The 27,999-nt window shown below is 42.4% G+C and overlaps 1 protein-coding gene across 1 annotated transcript in view; it reads right to left on the reverse strand.

Moving 5' to 3' along the window:
* LOC126279085 (polypeptide N-acetylgalactosaminyltransferase 35A) overlaps positions 1 to 27,999 on the reverse strand; it is a 160,099-nt gene that overhangs the window by 73,525 nt on the left and 58,575 nt on the right. Inside the window, exon 4 of the mRNA XM_049979544.1 lies at positions 20,184 to 20,350. Within this exon, the coding sequence (XP_049835501.1) occupies positions 20,184 to 20,350 (167 nt within the window). The remainder of the gene's footprint in view (positions 1 to 20,183; positions 20,351 to 27,999) is intronic.

Here is a 27,999-nt window from a genome sequence, read left to right on the forward strand (position 1 = left end):
TTTATTATTATTTGGTCATATAACAATTTTTATGACTGATTTGATGGTAGTTTTGAATTTAATTTAAAATTATTGCTTTTCAAGTTTAAGGCGAATTGGTTTAATAATAAGATTTTTCACTACAGGTTACCCAAATCTTAATTTTTTTCATTTAAGTTGGCTTATGCTTTAAAAAAGGCTTTATTATTTATATGTATGGATTCTTAAAGGATTATCAAGATGATAATGAGCGTATGGCATTGGTAGCCAGGAGACCCCTCGCAGGGCGGTTCGGCCACTGCTCCACAAGTTCTTTAACGTCAATACGGCGACATGCGAGTGAATGAGGATGAAATGATGATGAAAGACACACAACACCGTGTCATCTCGAGGTAGAGAAAATCCCTGACCCTGCCAGGAATCGAACCCGGGACCCCGTGCGCGGGAAGCGAGGATGCTACCGCAAGACAACGAGCCGCGGACATTATCAAGATATTCAATTAATAGGGACAATTGTTAATTTCTTGCCTTTAACTTCTGCTCCAATGTTTCCAGTTTGTACTATATAGTATACCTTTTATAGGTGGTTTTACTCCAAAGGTACAATTCTTGAGTTAATTTCCTGAAGATAAGTTAAGTGTTTACTAATTTTTTTATTTAGTTTTTCTCCCAATTTTACAGCTCCTAATTTTTTAATTTATTTTATAATTCAATATCTGATGATGTTATTTATAAGTTTTATTCCAGTTTTTCTTGTGATAATAAGGATTATTCCAGAGTGCACATGTTGTGAGGCAGCCACTGAAATTGAGCATGCTGTGTTCAGCTGCATGTTGTGCAACCGGGTGGTCAACTTTGTTCTTGGCAACAGTTTGACACTGGCCATTCAGCCTAGTGAAACGTTGGATGGTACTTATACCAATATGACAAGCTGTGAAATGTTTGCAGCTAAGTTGGTATATGGCATGGCTGCTTTCACAGGTGGCCCTGCCTCAGACCAGATAGAATAAGCCTGCGACAGGACTGGAATAGGAACTGCTGGGTCGTTAGATTTGGCAGGTCTTGTACTTGGGTCTTCCACAGGGAAATGCTCCCTTTGGCAAGGGGTTGGGATCGGAAGTGGCATAGGGACGGATTAGGATGTTGTGAAGGTTGAATGGACGATGGAACACCACTTTAGGAGGGGTAAGAAGGACCTTGGATAGGATGTCCCCCATTTCAGGGCATGGTGAGAGAGAGTATGCTTCAGCATACTAGGCAAGGGAGTCCTCATCATAACAGAATTTCGTCCACACATGGCTAGGCAGTATAGCAGGGATTTTTTGGTGCGGAAGGGATGGCTGTTGTCGAAATGCAGGTACTGTTGATGGTTAGTGGGTTTAATGTGGGCACAGATGTGGATAGAGCCATCAGAAAGGTAAAGGTCAATGTTCCGGGAGGTGGCACATTTGGTTGAGGCAGACCAGGTGAAACAGATGAGAGAGTAGTAGTTGTGGCTGTGAAGGAATGAGGATAGGGTGTCTTGACCCTTAGTCCATATCATGCAGATATTAATGAATCTGACAAGAGGTTGGGAGTTTTGTGAGGTTGGGAAGGATTTCTATAGATGGCACATGAACACGATGTATAAGCAGACAAGAAAAAACAAAAAGTACCTGGATTTCCTGGCTAAAAATACACTTTTTCCCAGGTGAAAACACTTTTTCCATATTAAGTGACAGTTTACTTTCCCTTGGGGGAAAGATCTTTCCTGTACAGCAATATGTACACTTTATATTTTCATATTACGAAAGTATAGCACTTTACTAAGCCAATCATAGCTTCTGTCACGTGATCTCTCCAGCCAATAATGGCATATATTCAGATCATAGGACACGTGATGTAGTCAGCCAGTAGCAACATCACTGTTCATTAGCGCAAATACAAAAAGTTAATGGTAGCTACAAGAAAAGCTAAGCTTTCACATATAATATTGGTCTTCTTTGTGTGCGTTTCATTTTAATATACATAACACAAGTGAGCCAATAAAATTTTAAATAATGGCACAAATGTCTGGTCTTCTAGGATTGAAATTCTTCTACTTTAAATGAGACTCAAATGCACTGTGATTTAAGAAATTCAAAGCACAGTCACATATGTAATGTAATTCATCTTGCGTACAATGAAATTTATTTCGAATCTAACACTTTTCAACCAGCATTGGCAATATTTTTCCATGACCTGTTAGAATTCATTTCAGCAGTTGTCAGAGAGTATCAGAAAATGACATTACTGAGTATGCACAGCAACAATGACATAGGAAGGCCATATGTTCATACCTACATTGCATAAAGTCATCACATTAAGTCATAAACAAAACAGGACATCAGAGGATACACCAAGAGCATCAGAATTTCGTAAATCACACTAAAATGCATAATTTGGCTGAAAGTGCACATTCATATGTTCAGACTCACAAAGAAGTAGGCTTCAACCTGATTTTAAGTTTTTAAGTGTGGTTTTAGGACTGCAAATTTTCTTGGTATACCAGTGCTGTATTAGCTCATGTTTGGTTCTTTATTATGGCATACATGACAGAAGATAAAAACAGTCACTTGTAATTCAGCAAACAGTTGATACTAGCCAATAGTGTGGAATAAACACACACATTGACTGTCTCTGCGGAAAAGATTAATAAAAGCCAAATTTCTTTAGCAAATCTACAAAAATGACTTCATTGTTCTGCAAGGCAATTAATGCTTGACTGCCAAAAACCTGGAAATAAAATAAAATCAGAAAACTGAAACTAATGACATATTTTAGCCTTCCATAATTACGTGAATGTCTTAATTAACTTGCTAGCTCAGGGCCACAGAAATCCATTTCTGTTTTCATTTGACGTGAAAGCTGTAAATGAAGAGGAGACAGCAAAATCACTAAACCTAAGCACAGGTCACACAGACACTAACCCCCTCACTACAACTCAGATTGCTCTGCTCATGCATGAATCTGGCAGCTTGGGCATGCCAGAAAAAACTTTCTGGGTAACATCTGGCTGCTTGTTGCTACTGCTGATACAACTAGCAGCTGCAATTACAGTCGCCATAAGAATAGGGAGAAGATACTGTTCATACATGACTCAACTGCACATGCACATGAACCCACTGGCAATTGTTAAAACGAACCTAATGTAAACCGTTGTGGCGTCGTGCTCACTGGAAGCACTTTGTTGTATTGCATAGTCTTCGTACTAAAGCCTTTGACACATTTTGCTGTTAACAGACGCTTGTGTGTGCACTGTTTTTTGCTGTTGTAAATTGCGCATTTCCTTTGCAACTTAAGTTTTATTTTCATCCCCCCCCCCCCTCATTTTATTGCTGCAGTATCATTCTGCAGTAGAGAGCTAACGTAAAATTCTCTGTCAAGAGTATCAGTTCTTACCAGTCAAAATTACAAATATTTAATTAAAAATTAAAACAATGAAAAATTCCTGGAACACTAGAAAGTTCCCGGGTTTTTCCTGGCTTTCTCCCAGATGAAAAAATTCCCGGTTTCTCCCAGATTTCTCGGTTGTCCCAGGGCATATACACCAAGATAAACAGACTGGCATAGGAGTGTGCCATGTGGGTGCCCATGGCTCTGCCACAGATTTGTTTGTATTCTTTTCCTTCATAGGAAAAGTAGTTGTTGAGTTAGAACGTATGTGGTAGGGTTGTTTGTTTGTTTGTCTTGTTTTGTTTTAGGGTGCAAAAACAACTAGAGTCATATGCACCAACGTCAGGACTGTGGAACACGAAGACAAAGAGAAGACTTAAAAACAACTACACGTTAACCCCAGTTGACGGAAAACAAGACAGCTAAAAACAGGGATGTGGAGAAAGGTCTGGAAAATACGCCATAGAGGAATGGAGTTCATGAAATAAAAATTAAATAGCCTTCCCCATATTGATATGACAGATAAAAAAGTAAAATGCTGTGGACAGCCTGCGCATCGTTCACTAAAACTGCCAAAACTCAGAAGGACAACACAAACAAGAACGTAAGTGGTTAAAAAAAGGGCATTCTATGAGGAACTGGTGGCTCGTCAAAGGTTGATAGCAATGAGTACAAAGTGGTAGGGGCACCACTTAACAAACGGCAATGGCTAAAATGACAAGAGCCCAATATGCAATCTACCCGGAATGATCCCCTCACGGCGAGAGGGCCGAGAGGAGGTTGTCCAAGGTGCTGGGAGATGCTTAATAACACAGAGCTTGTTCCCACGAAGGGAGGACCAGTGGTGATGGCAAAGTGACACCCCTATTGACAGATGGCAACACAGGGATCATCAGAAGGAATGTAAGAACTAGTGGGCTCAGGTACGAGGACTGCACCCTTGGCAGCCGCGTCAGCGCCCTTGTTCCCTGTCAGACCGATGTGAAAAGGAACCCACATAAACATCACAGCGGCTCTATCAAGAGTGAGCAAGTAACAGCTTTCCTGGACCTGCTGCACTAAGGGATAGACCGTGTACGACACACACAGACTTTGAAGGGCACCGAGAGACTCGGAGCAGATGACGCAATTAAAAGCCTGTGTCGCTGGATGTACTGCATGGCCTGATTCAGGGCAAAGAGATGTGCTGTAAATACTGAGCAGTGTTCTGGAGGCCGATACTGAAAAACGTTGGTACCAATGACGAACATGCACCCAACACCACGTTCAGTCCAAGAGCCATCAGTGTACACAAAGGTACTATCGCAAAGTTCCGCACGAAAGTCATGAAACTGAAGGTGACAGATTGAGGCTGGAGTAGTGTCCTTACAAAGTGAATGAAGGGCAAGGCGAACACAGGCAGCCGCATGAAGCCAAGTTGGTGAAGGGTTTACATTCACCAGGAAAGTTGAACTTAGCATGAAGTTAAGCTGCCAGAGCAAGAGCTGAAAGCGAACTCCAGGAGGTAACAGAAGAGGAATGCGTCCCATACTGGCGATCAAAGGAGTCATCGAAGGAGGAGGCATGAAATGGGTGGCCACGCATGGCAGACAAACGGCATGCGTATCTGCTGAGGAGAAAATCATGGCAGTAGCACAGCGGTAGTTTGCCAGATTCTGCATAGTCCCAAACAGGCTACATAAAAGGTGCCAGTGGCTAAAAGGATGCCCGATGGTGGACAGTATTGAGTGAGTGTAGGAGGGATAGATGTGCAGATGCATAAACAATACATCCATAGTCTAGTTTTGAACGGATACAAGATCAGTATAAATGGAGGAGGGTGGTTCGATCTGCTCCCCGGGAAGAACCACCGAGGACACGTAGGACATTCAGGGACTGTGTGCAGAGGGCTGCCAAGTAAGATGGGTGGGTGGACCAAGAAAGTTTTCTGTCAAGAATGAGTCCAGGAATTTCGTAGTTTCAATGAACGGAAGAGCAACAGGCCCAAGATGTAAAGATGATGGAAGAAACCAATTGCACTGCCACAAATTCATGCAAATAGTTTTGTCAGTGGAAAAATGAACGCCACTGTCTATGCTCCATGAGTAAAGATGATCGCGACATTGCTGAAGATGCTGCTTGATGAGACAGGTCCATGGCAAATGGCAATAGATAGCGAAATTGTCATCGAAGAGGGAGCCAGAGATACCCGGCAAGAGACAGGCCATTATAGGGTTAATGGCAATAGCAAAGAGGACAACACTCAGGATGGAACCCTGAAGCACACCATTTTCCTGGATAAAGGTGTCTGACAAGGCAGACCCACACGCATCTTGAAAACTCAGTGTTTTCTAAGATGAAAAAGGTATAGCTCGAGCCACCTCCACTCCTTTCCGATGGAGGAAGGCAGGGTGCTAGTGGGAGGAGCTTGAAATCTTCGCAAAACGGCGGCCCCAGGTGTTGGAGGTAGCAATATGGTCCACGATGACATCGTCTGCTACTGTCAGGCTGGATATTGGGGACTGGATCTTGGTCCAAGAGAGTTCTCGGAGGTTGGCCCAGACAATGGAAGAGGAAGTGGAACTGTCGAAAGAACAAATGAATGAAATCCAGTTAACGATTTTTTGCTATCCCAAAGATACTGCACAACGCATCTGTTTATAATGAATGCAGTTTGCCATTGTAGAATGACAGTTAAAAATGTGGAGAGCACATCTACACAAGCTAATTGCATTGTGGCATGCCTCAGTCCACCAAGGGACTGGGACACGGCATGATAAAGAGGAAGTGCAAGGAATGTTCTGTGGTAGTAAGGATAACATTTGTAAGATATTCCACCTGGTCATCACAACTGGGGAAATGTTGTTCGTCGAAGGTTGTCAGGGTGGAGTAAAGCTTCCAGTTGGCCTGAGTAAGCTGCCATTTGGGTGTGCATGTAGGTGGAGTGGGAGTCAGCAAACGGATGGCATGTGGGAAATGGTTGCTTGAGTACGTGTTGGAGAGAATGGACCACTCGAGATGATGGGCAAGCTGGGCAGTGCAGAAGGGTAGGACCAAATGGGAATAGGTGTGCAAGGAGTCTGAAAGGAACATAGGTGCTCCTGTGTTACAGCAGACGATGTTAAGCTGATAAAGAAGGTCAGCCATGAGGGCACCTCTTGCACAGGTTCTGGGAGAATCCCAAAGGCGATGGTGCACATTAAAGTCAGCAGAAAGGAAGGAGATAGCTGCCCTATAATTCAACATTCAAAGGGCCTTGACACGAACACAATAGCCATGGAGGAACAAAGCTGCAAGTAGCATTTGTGCTTGAGAATCAGAAGTTGTCTCTAAAAGCAAAGTGCCGTTTCATAATTGATAGCAGGATTTCTGGGAAGGTGATTTCACAGAGCCAGCAAATTCCATCAACACCTTTCTGAATAATAAACGGATTTACTGAAGCGAAGGACTGACTGTCTTCAGTACGTCAAATCACTACGAACCGTGGTGCAACTGGGAAGGTCTCTGAATTGTTAGCCTCAGTCTGTTTACTTTTCTTAGCCAATGACTGTGAAGATGATTGACTCATTGCAAGAAAATCCCCCATGATTGTCATGTCTTAGACGGCACATTCCTTGCAAATGGGGGCCCCTTTCAGAAGGGGGTGCACCCGCCTTACGTTATTGTTCACACCTCAGCTCACACTTCCCAAACACCTGACAGAGGGATCAATTGGCAACTTGGGAAGGTAGCTGCTCAGGCAATCACCAGTCCCTGAGCCTGGTCTGTACTACGAGGTATGTGCAAGCCCTACCTATCGAACTGGGGCTGGGAATTGTGTGTTACCCAATACCCAATAAGCTGGAGGAAGTTTGCCCTGGTGACATCGAATGACAGAGGGATGTAAATGGTACAAAGGCAAAAGGTCAAGCAAAGAAAGAAGGAAGGAAGGAAGGAAGGAAGGAAAAGGCGAATGGCAAAGCTTGAAGGCGGGTAGTCAGGGAGATGGGTTGACTATGACTGTTACCCTGTATGAGCAGCATGATTCCCCTATGAAACGGAATGTCTTCCTCGGGGGGAAGGACCGGGACCAGGATCGGGAAGAAATGCAATCTCTCAAAGGGGTCATGATGACATAATTTTGTTTCCTGAAGGCACAGAACAAGTTGACGCAACGATTCTAAGAGCACCTTTGTCGGATCGAAGACTGTGAGGAGTTATGACTGGAGGAGTTATGACGAGGAAAAAATGATGGGGTATCACGGCAGTAGCCACTGAGTGCCTGCCTTCGGACTCGCTGCTACAGGGCACTGATGTAGCAGGACCCTGAGGCATCGGCATTCTCCTTCTGTTGGTCTATAGAGTCCAGGGTACAAAAATTGTTGGTGGTGCGCCCCAGTGACACGGAGGTCAGCCGGGCGAGGGTATCACGGGATGACAATGTCGAAGAGGATCTTCAAGTTGGCGAACAATGCTATTTGCCTTTGTTTGACTTCTTGGAGCCTTTCCAGTTGGCAGAGGAGGAGTCTGATGTTGGTCGGCTGGAGGGAAGTAGGAAGTCATCACGGGAGTATTCCTTCAGCCATTTCCGGCCTGCTGCTTATGTACTGTTGACTTCACCCGTGAGACTAAAGTTTGGAGGAGGAGACGGGGAATCTACCATGATGCCGCGCAATTTCACAACCACGGTGCTAAATTTGAGGTTGCATGTCCGCATGGGCATGTCCTTTGTGGAGCAATGTTTAGCAAGAACAGTACTGTAGATGCCAGATGGTAGAATGCAAGTTTCCCGACTAGCCAACAACTTGCGAGAGACCAGGTAAGGCACTTTTTCCTTCACCCGGATCTCCTAGACAGCCCGGTCATGGAGATATACGGGACAACCACGAGAGGTGCCGGCATGGTCGCCACTGCAGTTGATCCAGTGGGGAGGAGGAGGCAGACAATCTCCCTCATGAGCATCCCTACCACAGGTTACACATTTGGCTGGGTGTTGACAGGACACTCGAGTGTGGCTGTAATGATGACACTGGTAGCAGCGTATCAGTTTCGGAATATATGGTCTAACTGTAATAACTTCATAACCTGCTTTGATCTTTGACAGAAGAACTGCTCATCAAAAGTGAGAAAGAAAGTGCGTGTGAGCACTAAGGAGGCATCTACTTTTTTCACCACACGATGGACGGCAATGACACTCTGATCAGAGAGGTACGTTTGGATTTCTGCTGTGCTTAGACCATCGAGCAACCTAGTGTAAGTAACTCCATGGGAAGAATTCAGCATTCAATGGGCCTTGATATCAACACGATAGCCATGGAGGAGCAAAGCTGCAAGTAGCAGTTGTGCCTGAGAATCAGAAGTTGTCTTTAAAAGCAAAGTGCCATTTTATAATTGATAGCAGGATTTCACAGAGACAGCAATTGCATCAACACCTTTCTGAATAGTAAACGGATTTACTGAAGTGAAGGACTGACTGTCTTCAGTACGTGAATGACTGTGAAGATGATTGACCCATTGCAAGAAAAACCCCCATGATTGCCAGTGTCTCAGATGGCACATCCCTTTCAGAAGGGAGTGCACCCACGTTAGGATTGTTCACACCTCAACTCACACTTCCTGAACGCCTGACAGAGGGATCAATCAGCAACTTGGGAAGGTAGCTGCTCAGGCAATCACCAGTCCATGAGCCTGGTATATACTAGGGGTATGTGCAAGCCCTACCTATTGAACTGGGGCTGGGAATTATGTGTTACCCAATATCTGTTACACATGAGACGTGTGGGCCAGTCTTCAGGAGCACACTAGAGATGGGTCGTTCGCGAACTAAGGGGTCCAAAGGAATGGTTCACCACGATAAACAGAAGGACCGAGGAATGAAGTCTAAGGAGTGGTCTTTCATAGTTCACTTCGGTTACGGTTTTCTACTTATAGCTCCCAGGAATGGGAACGGTCATTCTCATTCCTGCAACAGCACCTCGGCCGTTCCCGCATCGGTCCTGTTCCCGTCTCTGTCTCAGCCTTGGTCTCCCTTAGCTGGACTCATCCTTCTTCGCATGGCCACTCATCGCAGTTCCAGTGCAGACTGCTCCTAGTTAGTTCAGTGTGAAGTTGTTGTTCATTTCGTTAGGTGCGCATGCCCATTCTACATATGTTTCAAACCCTACTTGAACTCTGGACTTCAGGTTCTTTTCGTATTCTATTCAGCATCCACAACCGGTAATTAAATGTATTTTATAATTATGTAAATTACATAAAAATGACTTTATATGTAAAACATACATCTTTTTAGGTAAGAAAAGGGTATATCAGCTTACTTCATTATTTCGATAAACAGCACAAGACATATACAAAAAGGCAAGCTTTTTTGTTATTACACATGCAAAGGAAGTCGGCATCGCACACAGAAGCGGCCATTTTCTGTTTTTTTTTTTTTTTTTTTTTTTTTTTACCCAAAGTAAAACATCGCGTTTATTGTTTTGGAAGGCAGACAAATGAATGAAGCCCATATTCCATAATTGAGTGTTTGGTCTCATATTTTGTAAGGAGAATATGATATCATCTACAATATTATTTCAGTGGTACAGGGTGGTGCATGGAAAATGGGCCAGAGTTCTAGACTGCTCACTGTTGCCCACCAATCGTCATCTATTGTTTCGAAGTTGTTGTTGTTGTTTGCATTAGCTTGTTATTTCTTCACCCCCTAATTATTACATATTTATTTATTCTGCTCGCAGTGGTCAATAAATTGTGCATAACTGGTGAGCAGTCTGTGCTTGGGGCTGGTTTCTTGTGCACCAACTTACATTATTTCACTGTGATCAGCCACATAAAGCTATAGTTGGCTAAATGAGAGGTTTTGCAGAATAACGGAAATTACTTCTACAAGTGCATAATAATTCTGTAATGACTAAAAACTTTGTACTCCACTGGGGAGGGCAAGTGCCCCATCTTGGTGTCTTCCATCCTTCAGTCACCTATGTTACTAATTTTCAATTTTTCGTAAGAACCATATACCATGCACAAATGAACAGTGAACAAGTAAAAATGAACGGTTCCCAAAAACGAGTGATCACCAGTGAACTAGTTCCCAAAGATGAACGAGTTTGCCCATCTCTAGAGCACACAGGGAGGAAGAAGAAAAAGAGGAATTTCAAACAATGAAGTGGAGGAAGGATAGGAGAAGGTCACTGGAAAAAAAGGGAATGCAAAAACAGTAGTGTGTATTCTGATATTGACTACTGAAAATGCAGAATACATTTTCAAAAACAGCCCAGACATGTTCCCCAAAGGAGCGGAAAAAGAACAGCAAGATGATAGACAGGCAGCATGGAAGAGGAAATATGCTACAAAGGGTGGAGTCTCGTGGTAGCCGAGCATGAACCTGCCAAAGAATGGCGAGCCCCCTGGAGGTGGTAAGGTGCATAAGGAATGAGGTGGTGGGTCTGGAGTCTCAAAAGCACTGTTTGATTTTTCTTGCCATGGCTTTTCTTGTCTGCTTTGTAAATATCAGACAACAGATAAATAATAATAATTATTAATAATAGTAGTGATTAGTTTATACAAACTTTGGGCACTTGACAAATGGCTTTTTGCATAAGGTCCGTACATTGTAAGTTTGGCCGCGTGTGATTCTTTATCGCATTTCATACACTGAATAATTCCCAAGCTTTGGTTCGTACTGGATCTTTGATATAATTTGTAACATGGAATTTTTAGCCTTGCCAAGAAGCTGTTTAAGTGGAACAATAGCTTGCAACATATATGAAACACAAGATTAAATAATATAACTGTATTCACAAAATATTATACTTAACTGAATACCACAGAAAATTACATTAATTCTGTTGCTGTGTGAAACTATGAGTATGCCTAGTGATATTGCGTCTCAATACATATAATAGTGGCAGTGTGCCAAATGTGTCCGATCCGGACAGCTTCCAGAACAAAAAAGGTACCATCTTCTTGACAAGACAACTGAACTGAGTAATTATTCTAGTGTTTCAGTGGTTGCATGCCACAATGAATACACAATGAATACAACCGCTTATACTAATTAATATCTTACACAATTCTTTATTTATATTCTGAACTTAATCAACGTTTCTGCTGTATATCCATCCCCATCCTTCAAAAGTGCCTTTAAAACTGGGAGAAGTTGTGTTCAGTAGCAGTAAGGTGATGGGCATTGATGCAAAGAGAGGTGCATCAACACTGACGAGTAGGGATTCAGGAGATAAAGGAGTGGGGATGGTGGAAAGTTTGTGATGGAAGTGGTAGATATCTTTGATGTGGGAGATAGTTTTTGGGCAACTGGTTGGAGGATTTAGTCAACAAGAGTGGAAAATATTTCAGTGGGAGCAAATTAGCCAGCTACAATGAGGTGTCCACGATTTAGGGATTTGTAGATTTTGCAGAGGATGTAGAAAGTGTGTGTATGGGTTGTCTTGAGGATGGAGATGGACATGGGGGAGAGGTTGTGGGAGGGATCTATGGATTTGACTAGGGATTGGAAATTATGCTGGGCTCCTGGGATGGGATCACTATGGCAGATGTTGTAGGTGGATGGATCAGACAGATGGCACAGGCTTCTGCCCGGTAGCCACTGCGACTCATCAAGACATTGGTGGAGCCTCTGCCTGCAGCAGGATGATTAGGTCAGAACATGCTTTTGGTTGTGTATGGCTGTTCTTCCTTCTGCTGAGAGGTTAGTGTCCTTAGGAAGAGCCCTGGGGAAACAAAAACTTTGACTTGACCCTTACACTTCACAAAAGCAATTTTGACAAAATTCTTTGTATCAACAGGATTTGGATCCTTTGAAAATGGTGTAGTGTCAAAATGTATAAGAATTAATGGATGATGATGGGGAATTATGGAAGATGATAGGGAATTGTGGTCAACACATAAGTTTTATTACACGGTTATTATTTAACACACCTGCAAAAAATTATTAAACCTGATATAATTTAAGCATTTCATTAAAAACTTTGCCATACCCTTGCAAACTGTATGAATGTTTATCTTCTCCTATTGTTCTCATTAGACTTTGAAATGTCAATCATTTTGTGCATTCTACACAGGGGGGGGGGGGAGGGGGGGGGGGGGGAGTAATGAAACTTCAGGAATACATTTGTCTATGTAACATATTCAAGTGGATAGATAAAAAAATCTACCCAGCAAGTGGCAGCAGGAGAACACACATACAAAAGATATTACAGTTTGCAAGTCTCCCCTGATCCAGGTTCTGGGCAACTTTTCCAAACTCTACCCCTTTCCGTGAACATCACCAGTCCTTTCCCTTTAACCCTCTTCTTTCCCCTTCAACCATTCTGCCTGCAGGAGGCACTGGCTCTGAACACTTGCAAACCATAATACATTATCTACGTGTGTTCTCCTGCCACCACTTGATAAGTAGATGTTTTAGCTATCCAATTACATGTTACTTTCAAAAACTGATATTTAAGTCGTTAATACTGTAAGACCATAAATTAATCTAAGCATGAGATAAGTCATTGGAAGTCTGACATGATGGTACATTAATAACCAGTGCAACTGACCGGAATATTAAATGCAAGTATACAAACGTGCATGCTTTGTGTTGTCCAGGTACTGGATGTCAGTTTGTGGAATGGAGTTGCATGCCTGTTGCACTTGGTCAGTCAATAGAGGGACGATTATTGTTGTTTGTGGATGAAATTGGAGATGATGTCCGACGGAGTCCCCTGCGTGCTCATTTGGAGACAGATCCGGTGATCGAGCAAGCCACGGCAACATGTCGACATTCTCGAGCATGTTGTGCTACAACTGTGGTATACAGGCGAGCATTATCCTACTGGTGCACACAACCTGGTATGCTGGTCATGAATGGCAGCACAAGTTGACTCACCAGATGCAGTATGATGCGCCAAAACCATATGCCAAACACGATGGTCTTCGCTCTTGGTAATGCCATGTGGCCATCTGCAGTCCTGTCTTCCTATGACCATACAGGTGTGTGTGTGTGTGTGTGTGTGTGTGTGTGTGTGTGTGTGTGTGTGTGTGTGTTGGGGGGGGGGGGGGAAGATCCAAAAATAACCGGAATTTCTTTCTAGAAAGCATATACTTTATTGTTTTCAAATACAACCTTAATCTCCTTCGAAGTTCTCTCCATTATCATTAATACACTTGTCCAAATGTTCATTCCAGTGTTTGAAGCACCTTTTAAATTTGTCCTCTTTGATACCTGCTAGCACTTTCATGACATTGCGTTTTACGTCTTCCACATCCGCAAAACGCTTCCCTCTCAAGTCTCTTTTCATCCTCAGGAATAGGAAGAAGTCAGAGGGTGCTAAATCCAGCAAATAGGGTGCGTGGGTCAAGGTTGTCGTCTTCGTTGAGGCCAAAAACTGTGTGAACGCTGAGAGCTGTGTGCGCGGGAGCGTTGACGTGATGCAGGAACCACACACCACAAAGCCGTACGTTTTTGTGACAAACTTCTGCGAAGCCGTTACATAACCTCCAAATAGAATTGTTGGTTTACGGTCTGGTTTTCAGGGTGAAATTCAGAGTGTACAATACCTTTATTGTCAAAAAAAAACAGATCAACATCGTTTTCACATTCGATTTCACTTGTCGAGCTTTTATTGGTCAAGGTGAGCCAGGTGCTTCCACTGTGATGACTGATGTTTACTTTCTGGATTGTACCCATAGCATCATGACTCATCACCTGTAATGATTTTGTTGAAAAAATGTGGATCATCTTTGAACGTGTCCTTCATTTCTAGACAGGCTTGAACGCGACAATCCCTTTGATCTCCAGTAAGAAGCTTCGGCACGAATTTTGCTGCCACTCTTTGCATACCCAAATCGATGGTCAAGATGTGCTGAATTGAGCTCCAGGACAACCCGGACAAGTTCTTGAGTTGGTCGATAGTCCTGCGTCGATCTTCGCTGATGAGATCACGGATTTTGTCAATGTGTCTTCACTTCGAGCAGTTGCAGGTCGACTGGAACGGGGCTGATCTTCAACCACCATTTCTCCTTTTTTAAACCAAGAAAACCATTCATACACTTGCATTTTATGAAGAGCATGGTCCTTGTAGGCTGTCTGAATCATCGCAACAGTTTCTGCTGCGTTCTTGCCGAGCAAGAAACAAAACTTCACTGCCACACATTGTTCATAAGAACTTAGCCATTTCCTCGTGTCACATCTGCACTGTACACACACTCAAAGAACTGCCAAAGAAACTACACTCCTCACTGTTGGGTGACGCCGCGTGGCAGAATGACTCAACAGAGCTCCTACTACAACCCTCTGGCAGCGCAACCTGCTACTACAAGTACATGATGTGCAGCATTATGATTCCGGTTACTTTTGGGCCCCCCTCATACATTCTGGTGACCACTGCTGCCAGCAATCAGGTACAGTGGCTACATTCCTGCAAAGCTTTCTGCAGTATCACAGAAGGAACATACAGCTTCTTGTAGCCCTATTATCTAACCTTGTTCAAACTTAGTGAAGTGTTGACAATGGCGTCTTTGTCGCACTAAAGGCATTCTTGAATATCAACAACTCACCATGCCCAATCTCAAAGGTAACTAATGCTCACTATTACAGTGTTTATTTAAAGCAAATCTGATTTGCACTACTAGCATCTCTCCTCAACGGCAAGCATGAAATTTGAATAGACATTATGTTTCAGACGCAGAAACACACCTACTAGTTTTCGTTTATGTTGCACAATTCCTTGATGGCGTAGTTATTTTTTTTCCACCAGTGTGTGATGACCTTCCCTGCCTTATTTCTTTGTTTGTTGTCTTTGGTGTCTACATACTGCGTTGGTGTCTACAGGCTGAAAAATGGGTTGTGGAAGTGCAACACTGACTACTGGAAATGATGTAGCTGACAGGTGCACATGTGCATTTACATTCATTGTTCACAACCCCCTAATAACACACAGTAATATGGCCAGTGCACTACTGTTTAACTTTCGATAAGCCTCATTAATAGGTTGCAGGCGAACATCCACATACTGCTACAATAGTTTACTATTGAACATCTACGAGCAGTAAAAGCCTAACCACACAGTTCACAGTCTTTCAAATAAATTCATCAGACACTGCCATTGCTTAAACACATAACCTATTGGTGTAACACTTATTTCAATGTTAAGTAGATGGGTTGCTGTCATTCTAACCAACACAGGTTCCTCATCTGAAACTCAGCCGTGGACTGACAGCCTTGGGACCAAAAATTGGGCCCTTTTATAGCCTCAAAATAATAGGTACTGAATCTTCACATTGTTCGATGTTTAATTATTAAATTAACTGAAGACATCGAAAAATTGGTTCTTTTTAACAGTTTCTTCTACTACAAGAGTAAGGCCGAACTATTTGTTTAAATGATGAAATTAACATATAATGTTACAATACTTTGGACATAACTGTTAATTATTTTGTAATTAATTAAGGGCTGGTTTTGCTAATATGTTTTCTGATACAGCCAAATAAATACTTTAAGAATACTATTAGTTCATCTTCCAAATGTTTATAATTAGTACATAATTTATATTGACTGGAATACTCTCTTTCAAATTCTGAAGGTGGCAGGGGTAAAATACAGGGAGCGAAAGGCTATTTACAATTTGTACAGAAACCAGATGGCAGTTATAAGAGTCGAGGGACATGAAAGGGAAGCAGTGGTTGGGAAGGGAGTGAGACAGGGTTGTAGCGTCTCCCTCATGCTATTCAATCTGTATATTGAGCAATCAGTAAACAAAAGGAAAGGAAAGTTCGTAATAGGTATTAAAATCCATGGAGAAGAAATAAAAACTTTGAGGTTCGCCGATGGCATTGTAATTCTGTCAGAGACAGCAAAGGACTTGGAAGAGCAGTTGAACGGAATGGATAGTGTCTTGAAAGAAGGATATAAGATGAACATCAACAAAGCAAAACAAGGATAATGGAATGTAGTCGAATTAAGTCGGGTGATGCTGAAGGAATTAGATTAGGAAATGAGACACTTAAAGTAGTAAAGGAGTTTTGCTATTTGGGGAGCAAAATAACTGATGATGGTTGAGGTAGAGAGGATATAAAATGGAGACTGGCAATGGCAAGGAAAGCGTTTCTGAAGAAGAGAAATTTGTTAACATCGAGTACAGATTTAAGTGACAGGAAGTCATTCCTGAAAGTATTTGTATGGAGTGTAGCCATGTATGGAAGTGAAACATGGATGATAAATACACTCCTGGAAATGGAAAAAAGAACACATTGACACCGGTGTGTCAGACCCACCATACTTGCTCCGGACACTGCGAGAGGGCTGTACAAGCAATGATCACACGCACGGCACAGCGGACACACCAGGAACCGCGGTGTTGGCCGTCGAATGGCGCTAGCTGCGCAGCATTTGCGCACCGCCGCCGTCAGTGTCAGCCAGTTTGCCGTGGCATACGGAGCTCCATCACAGTCTTTAACACTGGTAGCATGCCGCGACAGCGTGGACGTGAACCGTATGTGCAGTTGACGGACTTTGAGCGAGGGCGTATAGTGGGCATGCGGGAGGCCGGGTGGACGTACCGCCGAATTGCTCAAGATGTGGGGCGTGAGGTCTCCACAGTACATCGATGTTGTCGCCAGTGGTCGGCGGAAGGTGCACGTGCCCGTCGACCTGGGACCGGACCGCAGCGACGCACGGATGCACGCGAAGACCGTAGGATCCTACGCAGTGCCGTAGGGGACCGCACCGCCACTTCCCAGCAAATTAGGGACACTGTTGCTCCTGGGGTATCGGCGAGGACCATTCGCAACCGCCTCCATGAAGCTGGGCTACGGTCCCGCACACCGTTAGGCCGTCTTCCGCTCACGCCCCAACATCGTGCAGCCCGCCTCCAGTGGTGTCGCGACAGGCGTGAATGGAGGGACGAATGGAGACGTGCCGTCTTCAGCGATGAGAGTCGCTTCTGCCTTGGTGCCAATGATGGTCGTATGCGTGTTTGGCGCCGTGCAGGTGAGCGCCACAATCAGGACTGCATACGACCGAGGCACACAGGGCCAACACCCGGCATCATGGTGTGGGGAGCGATCTCCTACACTGGCCGTACACCTCTGGTGATCGTCGAGGGGACACTGAATAGTGCACGGTACATCCAAACCGTCATCGAACCCATCGTTCTACCATTCCTAGACCGGCAAGGGAACTTGCTGTTCCAACAGGACAATGCACGTCCGCATGTATCCCGTGCCACCCAACGTGCTCTAGAAGGTGTAAGTCAACTACCCTGGCCAGCAAGATCTCCGGATCTGTCCCCCATTGAGCATGTTTGGGACTGGATGAAGCGTCGTCTCACGCGGTCTGCACGTCCAGCACGAACGCTGGTCCAACTGAGGCGCCAGGTGGAAATGGCATGGCAAGCCGTTCCACAGGACTACATCCAGCATCTCTACGATCGTCTCCATGGGAGAATAGCAGCCTGGATTGCTGCGAAAGGTGGATATACACTGTACTAGTGCCGACATTGTGCATGCTCTGTTGCCTGTGTCTATGTGCCCCTGGTTCTGTCAGTGTGATCATGTGATGTATCTGACCCCAGGAATGTGTCAATAAAGTTTTCCCTTCCTGGGACAATGAATTCACGGTGTTCTTATTTCAATTTCCAGGAGTGTAGTTTGGACAAGAAGATAATAGAAGCTTTCGAAATGTGGTGCTACAGAAGAATGCTGAAGATTAGATGGGTAGATCACATAACTAATGAGGAAGTATTCAATAGGATTGGGGAGAAAAGAAGTTTGTGGCACAACTTGACCAGAAGATTGGATCGGTTGGTAGGACATGTTCTGAGGCATCAAGGGATCACCAATTTAGTATTGGAGGGCAGTGTCGAGGGTAAAAGTCATAGAGAGAGACCAAGAGATGAATACACTAAGCAGATTCAGAAGTATGTAGATTGCAGTAGGTACTGGGAGATGATGAAGTTTGCACAGGATAGAGCAACATGGAAAGCTGCATCAAACCAGTCTCAGGACTGAAGACCACAACAACAACAACATATTTATATTTGTTTATACATCAACAATGGAATTTAAGTTATGGAACAATTACTGATTTCACACTATAATAAAAGTATTAACTAGAAATAGAAATAAATCAGAAAATCAATTACATACATAAAGCTAAGCACAAAATTAGATCTGGTGTGAAATTCTTTAAAACTGAGGGCCAACCTTTCTCTTATACGAAATGCAGATTATACTCACGTACGTTAATGGTAATTATTTAAAAGTGAAAAAATGAATTTTAAGGAGGCAGATGGCTAAACAAGAGGGGAAGTAAAAATATCCCAGCTTGTTTTGTCACAAGTGTATATTGCTTATTAATACTTTCCACATCTTTTCATTTTCTGTTTTTAACCACTTCAGCTGCAGAGAAGTAATTGTCGACAGCAGTGACCTTTTTATATTGTTTCTTTTTGGATTCATTTCCTGTTTTCAAGGTGTGAGTCACCAGATATTTATGTTCATTCTGTGTGGAGCTGTGTTCCGTTCTGTTGTTGCGGTTACAGTGTAACTTTTGGTTGCAATATAAAGAAAGGAGCAATAAGTTATGTTTACTCCAATATACCGTATTTAGCTCTGTAATTTTCTGCCATACAGTATTAAAGACATCAGTAATCCTTGAGGATTAAAGTCTACAATTCCCCAGTGTTTTATTTGAGTGTACCTGCCATACTGCCTCATCTCATTTCAATGAGAAGATTATTTTATTTGACTTATATTTACATAGATTACATTATAAAATTCATCAAATTCCAACACAAACAAATTACATACTACCCCACAGCCAGCCTTACACAAAAATGTTCAGTTTCTAAAATAAAAGAACAGCATTACTTACATATGGCACACTAAATAAGCCAGTTGTGTGTAAAAAAACTTAAAATATGCAAAATTCATTTGAAATTAAGGGATTCTTGCCCAATTTCTATGCCAAACAAATGATGTACAAATAACTTGCTATAAATGTCAATTTCATTAATGTGTTAACTGATGTGCATGAACACCTATTTTACAGTGTGTGTCAATCTTCAATTGTATGAATTTGTTCACGCTACTTACACAGATACTATCAAAAAAATAAAATAATCACCAAAAACCTTACCAATAGCAACAATTATATGACAAAGACGATTGAAATTCATGTACAGCTAGTCACAAGACAGCTACAGACAAACAAGCAACCTGTGGGGATACTTGTATCAGTTAGTACACAGGAAGATTTTACCTGAAGGACTGATGTCTAACATGAGAAATGCAACTTTTGGGATTGTTTCCATATCTTACCTTAATTTGTGCAATAATAAAAAAACTTAATTTAAATGAAAATTTCTGTTATAATTATTATGGTAGCTACGTTACACATCTCTAAGGATATGGAGAGTCATGAGTTTCAATGAAAGTGATTTGAAGGTAGCAATAACTAACGGATGCAAATAAATAAGTTTTAAAAATGTCCAACTCAAGGCTCAACATTCACAAAAAAAGACATCTGCATGCAAAACATGTACAATGGAGGGCACCATCTTTCTTATAGAAACTGTATGAACTATTTTTTCCCATGAGCAAACGCCAGATCCTAATATATGTAACAAGGATGTAATTGCAGAAATGTGTTTTCAACCAGTCAATAATTCTTAGTTTACTTTCATTTCCATACATTCATCTTCTTTAAGGTCACATAACAGAGTAAAAATAATACAATTATTAATACTGTGTGTTCATTTAATTCATAACACTGCAATTGTCGTGAATAATAGGTTTAACTGAATTTTATAATGTTTAACTCTAAAGGTAGAACATACCCTGATCACTGCAGTCATCAACCAGAACTACCTCAAACAGTGTGTCTGATGATGAACGGTTCAGGACAGAATGAACAGTTCGAAATAGTGTCGCGGGATGTTCATTGTAGAAGCAAATCACTACACTGGCAGTCAGATCTTTTGTGTCAAATGTTTCTCTTGCACACCTGTAAAATAATCGCAAATAGTGTAATGCAGAAAATCTGACAGAAATTTTGTTTGGCAGTGTTTTGGTAATTCTCTCTCAAAGAAATATTAAGAGAACTGAAATAATGTAATAAAACACAATCAAATAGTGAAAATTAAGCAATGCATATAATGAGCATTAATCATTTAGAGAAATGACTTGCACTTGATAACATATACAACATTTTTCTGTGAGGAGGAATATAAGTTAATGTATCAATAACAAAATCATTTTCTTTTTGTGGATGACAATGTATTGTTTTCTCTTTGGCAGATAAACTTACATAATCATGAGGAGATTTTACAATAGCAAATTTGAAAGTATGCCTGAGAAGTAACAATAAAGAGATGAAAATAATGTGCAGCCAACATATAGACAAGAAAATAGTGCAAATTAATAATAATGTCATAGAACCAGTTAATAAATTTTGGTAGTGAAGGCAATGCACAATGACTGGATGACTACCAGAAGAAATAAACAGAGCAGTAAACATTATTTTGTGTGTTTTTAGTAAATGCTGTTTAAATGCCAATATACTGCTGGGCTTCCTCTATATAGAGAGTTGTTATCTCCTCTCATTTCACTATTTATACTTCACTTCACCTAGGATGCCACACCATCATAGGATCTAACATCACACTTACAATGACTCTACACCTGTATTTTCTATTTTTTTATGATGTCCAAGCACACAATACTTTATTTCATTTGTTTGTGTTTCATTTTCCTGATGTAGCACTGCTGGAAGAGCTGATAAAATTAGAAATAGATATAAGATTTCCTTCTTATTTGGCTGCAGTGACAACACTATCTTCAAGACTTCCTACGGCACCGTAACTTCCCGTATCCAGGCATCCACTTCCTGACTGAGATTTAGCAAAGTGACCAGCTCCCATTCTCAGACCTGTTTTCTAGGTGGCAGAATGGGTCACAGCATTTATTGGAAACCAATATGTACAGGTCTATGCTTACAAACCTTCAGCTGAAGTCACTCTTTGCAATACAAGGTGTAAAAAAACAATGTATACAAAATTTTACTCTTTAGAGGAGATATAAAGGAACACTTTTTTATGTGACAAAAACGTCACAGGTGGATTGTTTCCTTGCGAGTCCATGAATGTTTGAATGCTAATGGTGTCCAGAGAGAGTGTTTTAACTGCCACATGATGGTTATTGTTTTAGACAGGTTTTGAAAATGTCATATATTTACATTAATGCATAATGAGCATCTCTACACTAATGGTTGTCTATGCTGTAGACAACCAGGCGTTCCATGAATAATCACTGCAAGTTTAGCCCATTGGAAAACCAGCTCTTCTAGTAGTTTCATATACCAAAGAGCTTCACCTCCCACAGCAACAAGAAATCCACAGCTCAGCAACATCTTTAAAAAGATATTCATCACACAACAGTTTGAGCACTGTCTCTGCTGTCCCTGAATATCACTAGCAGCATTACCACATGGATGTGGGGCTGGAATATGGTTCACCTCTGGCATCTTTGTCCCATAAAAGCATGTTTTCTATGTTTTCTTTCTTTTTAGTACTGCAATTTAATGGAGTGTTACACCAGATGTGTTATGCTTTTATTGACAAGGCGTTATCAGTGGCGGTTCTGTAAATATAGCATTTACAAGCAAAGACTATTTCTTAGTAATGTATATGTTTCTGTGCATTATGCATCAATCCACAACAGGCAAGTGGTCGTCTTCCACTTACTTAACATATTCCCCTATCCGGGAATTTCCATTATTGTTACAGAATTAAAATGCAGGAATGTATAATGTATATCTAAAAAGAAAGATGATGTAACTTACCAAACAAAAGTGTTGGTATGTTGTAGACACACAAATAAACACAAACACACACAAAATTCAAGCTTTCGCATCCCACAGTTGCTTCATCAGGAAAGAGGGAAGAAGAGGGAAAGACGAAAGGATGTGGGTTTTAAGGGAGAGGGTAATGAGTCATTCCAATCCTGGGAGTGGAAAGTCTTACCTTAGGGGGGAAAAAAGGACAGGTATACACTCGCGCGCGCGCGCACACACACACACACACACACACACACACACACACACACACACACACACACACACACAGGTGTGTGTGTGTGTGTGTGTGTGTGTGTGTGTGTGTGTGTGTGTGTGTGTGTGTGCGCCTGTCCTTTTTCCCCCTAAGGAAAGTCTTTCTGCTCCCGGGATTGGAATGACTCCTTACCCTCTTCCTTAAAACCCACATCCTTTTGTCTTTCCCTCTCCTTCCCTCTTTCCTGATGAAGCAACAGTGGGTTGCGAAAGCTTGAATTTTGTGTGTGTGTTTGTGTTTATTTGTGTGTCTATCAACATACCAACGCTTTCGTTTGGTAAGTTACATCATCTTTGTTTTTAGATATATTTTTCCCACGTGGATTGTTTCCCTGTATTATATTCAATGTATAATGTATGCCATATTTACAGAACCACCAATGATGATGATGATTCGTCAATGAAAACAAAACACATCTTATGTGTAGTGCTCCTTTAAATTGCACTGTGTGTAAGACAGAAAAAAATGACACCTAAAAACATTTCACTGGGTGGGTAGGTAAGAAAAGTGCTGAATCTAGTTCAGAGGGGAGAATTAAAGAGCTTAAGAAGAGGAACAAAACTCTACTATGACGGTATTTATAGTTTTCTGGCGTAAGCTGTCGCAGGACACTCGTCGGCAAAGATGTAGCAAGAAGGTTGATAGTAGTTGCAACATGCCACCATTGCCCTCTCGGCCACAAGTATTTAGATCGCCATCGCTGACCGCGAGTCTAAGTCAGTTAGTCACAGTCTCAGTCAGTCACAGGCACTAGCGCAGTCACTCAGTCACTAGCTTATTCACTGACATGCAAACTTGCACTCCAGATCGGCTTCTGTCATTCACCGCATAACGGAACTTGTACTTCACCAACAGTGAGTCTAATGTGGAATAATATTGAACAGCTTGTACCATAACACATGGACACTGTTAAAGTTAAATAGCTTCTATCTGTTTAAGTAAATAAAGAACCCTGTTAATATCTGCATGCAGTTGTGTTGTAAAAGAGGATACCCTCCACCAAACAACATCCTCTCCCTTGATTCCTGTGGTACAAGACTCCACAGTGGCGACGACAATACGACAGAGGTGAGAAGGATAATTCAATGCAGATCGAAGATAATCAACTTGGCCTAACACTTTGCTTGCTTCTCTTGTGTTTCAGTTTGCCGAGGTGCTCTTTCTATTTGCTCAATTGTTGCTGTGTTCCTTGCATGTACTCCAGGAGGGGAGACACAGAACCAATTAAATTTCTCTTTTCAGAAGCTTTGCATGCTTTTTTGCTTTAACATATTTGTGTAAACCATGGCTACCCTCCCCCTTCACACCCAGCCCTCACACCTCAGTCGCAGAGGGCCAATATGAGGAATCTGACAAGTTTTTCAGTTCCAAGCACGTTGTCAAGGTCATCATATTCAAGGTACTGTCAAGGCATAATACTTCCTTTTGATCGTGAGGTTCAGATTAATACAAAAACTATTCTCAACTGCATCTTCCAATGAACTTAGTTATGACCAAGTAGTCGCTGCATTAACTCAATATTATGACCAGCAAGTCAAAGTAGCTGCAGCCAGATATAAGTTTTTTTCACTTGCAGAAAAATTCCTGAACAGGCAGTTTCACTTGCAGAAAAAATCCTGAACAGGTATGACTAGGAAGTGAAAATTTAAGTGTAGTTTTTGGCAACTTTTACAGTGATCTCATGACAAGTGACGCTATAATATTCAATGTCCCAGATAGTAGAAAATGGGAGCAGATCTTAAAGTATTCTGATCCTTCCCTTCCTCAAGTAATGAAAATCTTAGAGCAATATGATTCAGGTGACATAGCAGCCAATACGTTTGACCAGGCCCTGATCTGTTGGGTCGAGTCGCCCCTTGTTCGCGACTGTCCCAAGTGGCCACAAAACTGGGCATGTACACAGCTGCACGGACAGCCACATAGACAAGTAAACAGGACTGTGAATTTAGTGAAGTCTTACCCTACATGTTTTGCATGCCATAAACGAGAGGATTGCCCATCACATCACGCAACATGTTACATCTATGGAAAAAAAGGCCATATCCAAGCAGTTTGTCTCCAACGGCACGAAAACGCCAATTTTGCTTGCTCCCAGAGAAAACAGGCTCATGCATATGCAGTGAACACTGTGTTTTCAAAACCTACAACAGGTTCTGAAAGAAGTAAGATTAAGGTTGTGCCTCCTCCTTGTCCCAATGCTGTACAATGACGTCCTAAAAAACTGTTTGTTTCATTACGAATTGCTGGCTGTCATGTGAACTTTCAGTTAAACACAGGTGCCTCAGTAAGTTTGCTTAATCGTGCCAAGTACGAACAGTTAGGCTCATCATGCCTTTCTAAATCTAACGAGCATCTCACTACTTACAACAGACAGGAAATTCCAGTGCTCTGACAGTGTAGTTTGCCTGCCACTTACAAATCTCACAATAGGACAGTGAATTTTACTGTGTTGGAATCAAGAGACAGTGCTAGTATATTCAGCTTAGATGCCTTTGATTTGTTTGGACTAAACATCCAAGACAATGTACTTTCCGTATTGGCTTTTGCACCAAAACACAGTGTCACTAGCTTGCTTAAAGAATTTCCTTAACTATTTTCAGAAGGAATAGGAAAAGCTAATAAGTTTGTAGCACACGTTACATTGAAAGGCAATGCACAGCCTAAGTTTTTCCGGGCCTGCCCCGCTCCAATTGATTTAAGAGTCAAAGTAGCCAGCGAACAGAAAGATAATGCTGTAATTGCTCCCATTCAAGCTAGTCAACAGGCAAGTCCTCTCATTTTGTTGCCTAAGGCTTCTGGTCGCATTTGCATTTGTATTAACTTCAAGTCGACAGTCAATCCACAGATAGTAGTTATCCATTACCTCACCATGAGGAACTCATGGACAGGCTTGATGTAGGACATTACTTTTCTAAGATAGATTTTCATGATGCCTACTTGAAAACTCCATTGGATGAAGAATCACAGAAAATGTTTATTGTAAATGTGCACTTAGAACTGTTCAAATATTTGCTTGGTGCACAAGACATACGCATTGCTTTTGCCTCAAAGTTGTTAACTCAAACTCAGTGCAATTATTCACAAACTGAAAAAGATGCTCTCACTATTGTGTATGGTGTGACAAAATTCCATCACTTTATGTATGGTCGTAAGTTCTATTTAGTGCCAGATTACAATCCTTTGTAGTCCTTGTTTCATCAAGCAAAGCCGGTTCCTAGACAGAATGCTCAAAAATTGCTTTTGGAGTATCAGTACCAAATTGTGTACATACCTACAGCAAATCATAGCAATGCAGGCACCCTATCTCGCCTTCCGACTGGCCCAGACTCTCATTTTGATGCATCTGCTGCATCTTGTTGCCAAATCGATGCACACGACTCTGAATTGCTGGAATTTTTTCACTTGCACTATGGAAAAATCTCACAGGCCACAGAAGCAGACCCAGATCACAAGATTTTGTTGCATTACATTCACACATCTTGGTCTCGCTCACTGAACAGTATCTAGAATTGAATTGTGTGCCAATACATTGCACGCCGGCAAAATCTTTCCATTCAAAAGGATGTGATTCTCTTTCAAACTGACAATGGACAATCTCATGTGCTTATTCCCAAAGTGTTGCACAAGGATGTGTTGCAATTGCTCCACCAAGGACATTGGGGAATGGTTCGCAATGAACAGTTAGTGTGATGGCACTGTACTTGGCAGTGACGCCACAGTTCCGCACATGCATGGAAAACCAATCCGGCCTGCCACAGGCATTCACAGCTTGGCCGGTGTGCACATTGACTTTGCAAGACCATTTTGGAACGATCGTTGGCTCATAGTGGTAGACTCTTCTAGCAAGTTCCCATTTGCGGTGCCTATGGCTTCTAACGCATCGTGTAGCACCATTCACGTGTTGTCCTCCATATTTTGTGTAAAAGGTTTGCCAGAAGCAATTGTGTTGGACAACAGACCACAATTCACTTCATGTGATATTGAACAGTTTTGTGAACAAAATGGCATTCGTCATCTAACAAGTGCTTCGCTCCACCTCCAGTGCAACAGAGAAACAGGACACTTCTTACACACTTTCAAACAACAGATGGACAATCTTTGCACTAGCCACACATGGGATCAGGCGCTGTGATTCTTTCTCATCTCCTACCACACACACCCACGCGACTGACCATTACTGGTGGAACTCCTGCATGGCCGTCACCACTGGACACTATTACACCCTCCACAGTATCCAGCACTGCCAAAGATCTGCAAGTATCACTTTGCAGGGTTTATGGCAACCATGGGCACTGGGAAAGAAGCATGATTCAGGAATTCATCGGCTCTTTTATATACTTGACTGCAGGCCCGATGGTTTGCGGCAGCACCGCCAGAACCAAACTCTTGTGTGTCATTTGCCCTGTGATTCTACTACTTTTCTTGCCCCAAACTCGGAGCCTCACAGGACTGCGCAGCCTTCGCTGCCACCCGCTGATGGCACCAGGGCACCCCACGAGGAGCGGATGGACAATGTGCCCTGTTCCCTCGCCCCCGCTCGCTGACCCAATCGACCTGGACCCGCCATTACAGTCGCCGTGATCGTGCCAGGACATGCCGTCAGGCCTGAACGTGTGCCCTGGCAACAGTTTTCCGTAGGACATTCTTGTTACCTTGCCAGCAAGATAGTGGGATACGGTCATGATTATGCCATCCTCTACAGTCATGGCGCCTGGCTCATCTCCATGTCCAGTGTCCTGCCTTCATCCTTGTCGTCGTTTGCATCTTCCCCACACGATAACTGTGCGGCATTTCGGGACGGGGTAACCTGTCGCCGGCACACCACTCAGCAAAGATGTAGCAAGAAGATCTATAGTAAGTGCTGGATTAAGTGCGCCTATCAGGAGAGAGGCCAAAGACACTCACAAGCAACGCCCCACTGCCAACATCCTCTCGACCACAAGTATTTCGATTACTGCCGCTGACTGGGAGTCTCAGTCAGTCAGTCAGTCAGTCACTCACTCACAGTCTCAGTCAGTCAGTCACAAGCATTAGCACAGTTACTCAGTCACTAGCTCATTCACTGACACACCAACTTGCACTCCACTTTGACGTCTGTCATTCATCATATAGCGGGACTTGTACTTCACCAACAGTGAGCCTCATGTGGACTAATATTGAACAGCTCGTACCACAACACATGGACACTGTTAAAGTTAAGAAGCAACTATCTGTTTAAGTAAATAGAGAACTGTGTTAATACATGTGCGCAGTTGTGTTGTAAAGAGGATACCAGCCACCAAACAACATCCTCTCCTTTGATTCCTATGGTACAAGACTCTACAGTGGTGACGAGAAGACAACAATATGAAAGGCTGATAAAATGTATGCAAGAATTGAGAGGATATCACAAAAATACAATGTCAGAGAAGTATTACAGAGTCCGCCACTCCTTGGCCCTCACCAACAGTTCTTGAAAACCATATCAACCAAGCCCAAACCTCCTTGCAGTACCTTCTTTCCATCTGCAAAATTCTTCTGCTATGCAATCCCAAATTCCTGGAAC

The sequence above is a fragment of the Schistocerca gregaria genome, chromosome 6 (genome assembly GCF_023897955.1).
Source record: "Schistocerca gregaria isolate iqSchGreg1 chromosome 6, iqSchGreg1.2, whole genome shotgun sequence".
Classification (NCBI taxonomy): domain Eukaryota; kingdom Metazoa; phylum Arthropoda; class Insecta; order Orthoptera; family Acrididae; genus Schistocerca; species Schistocerca gregaria.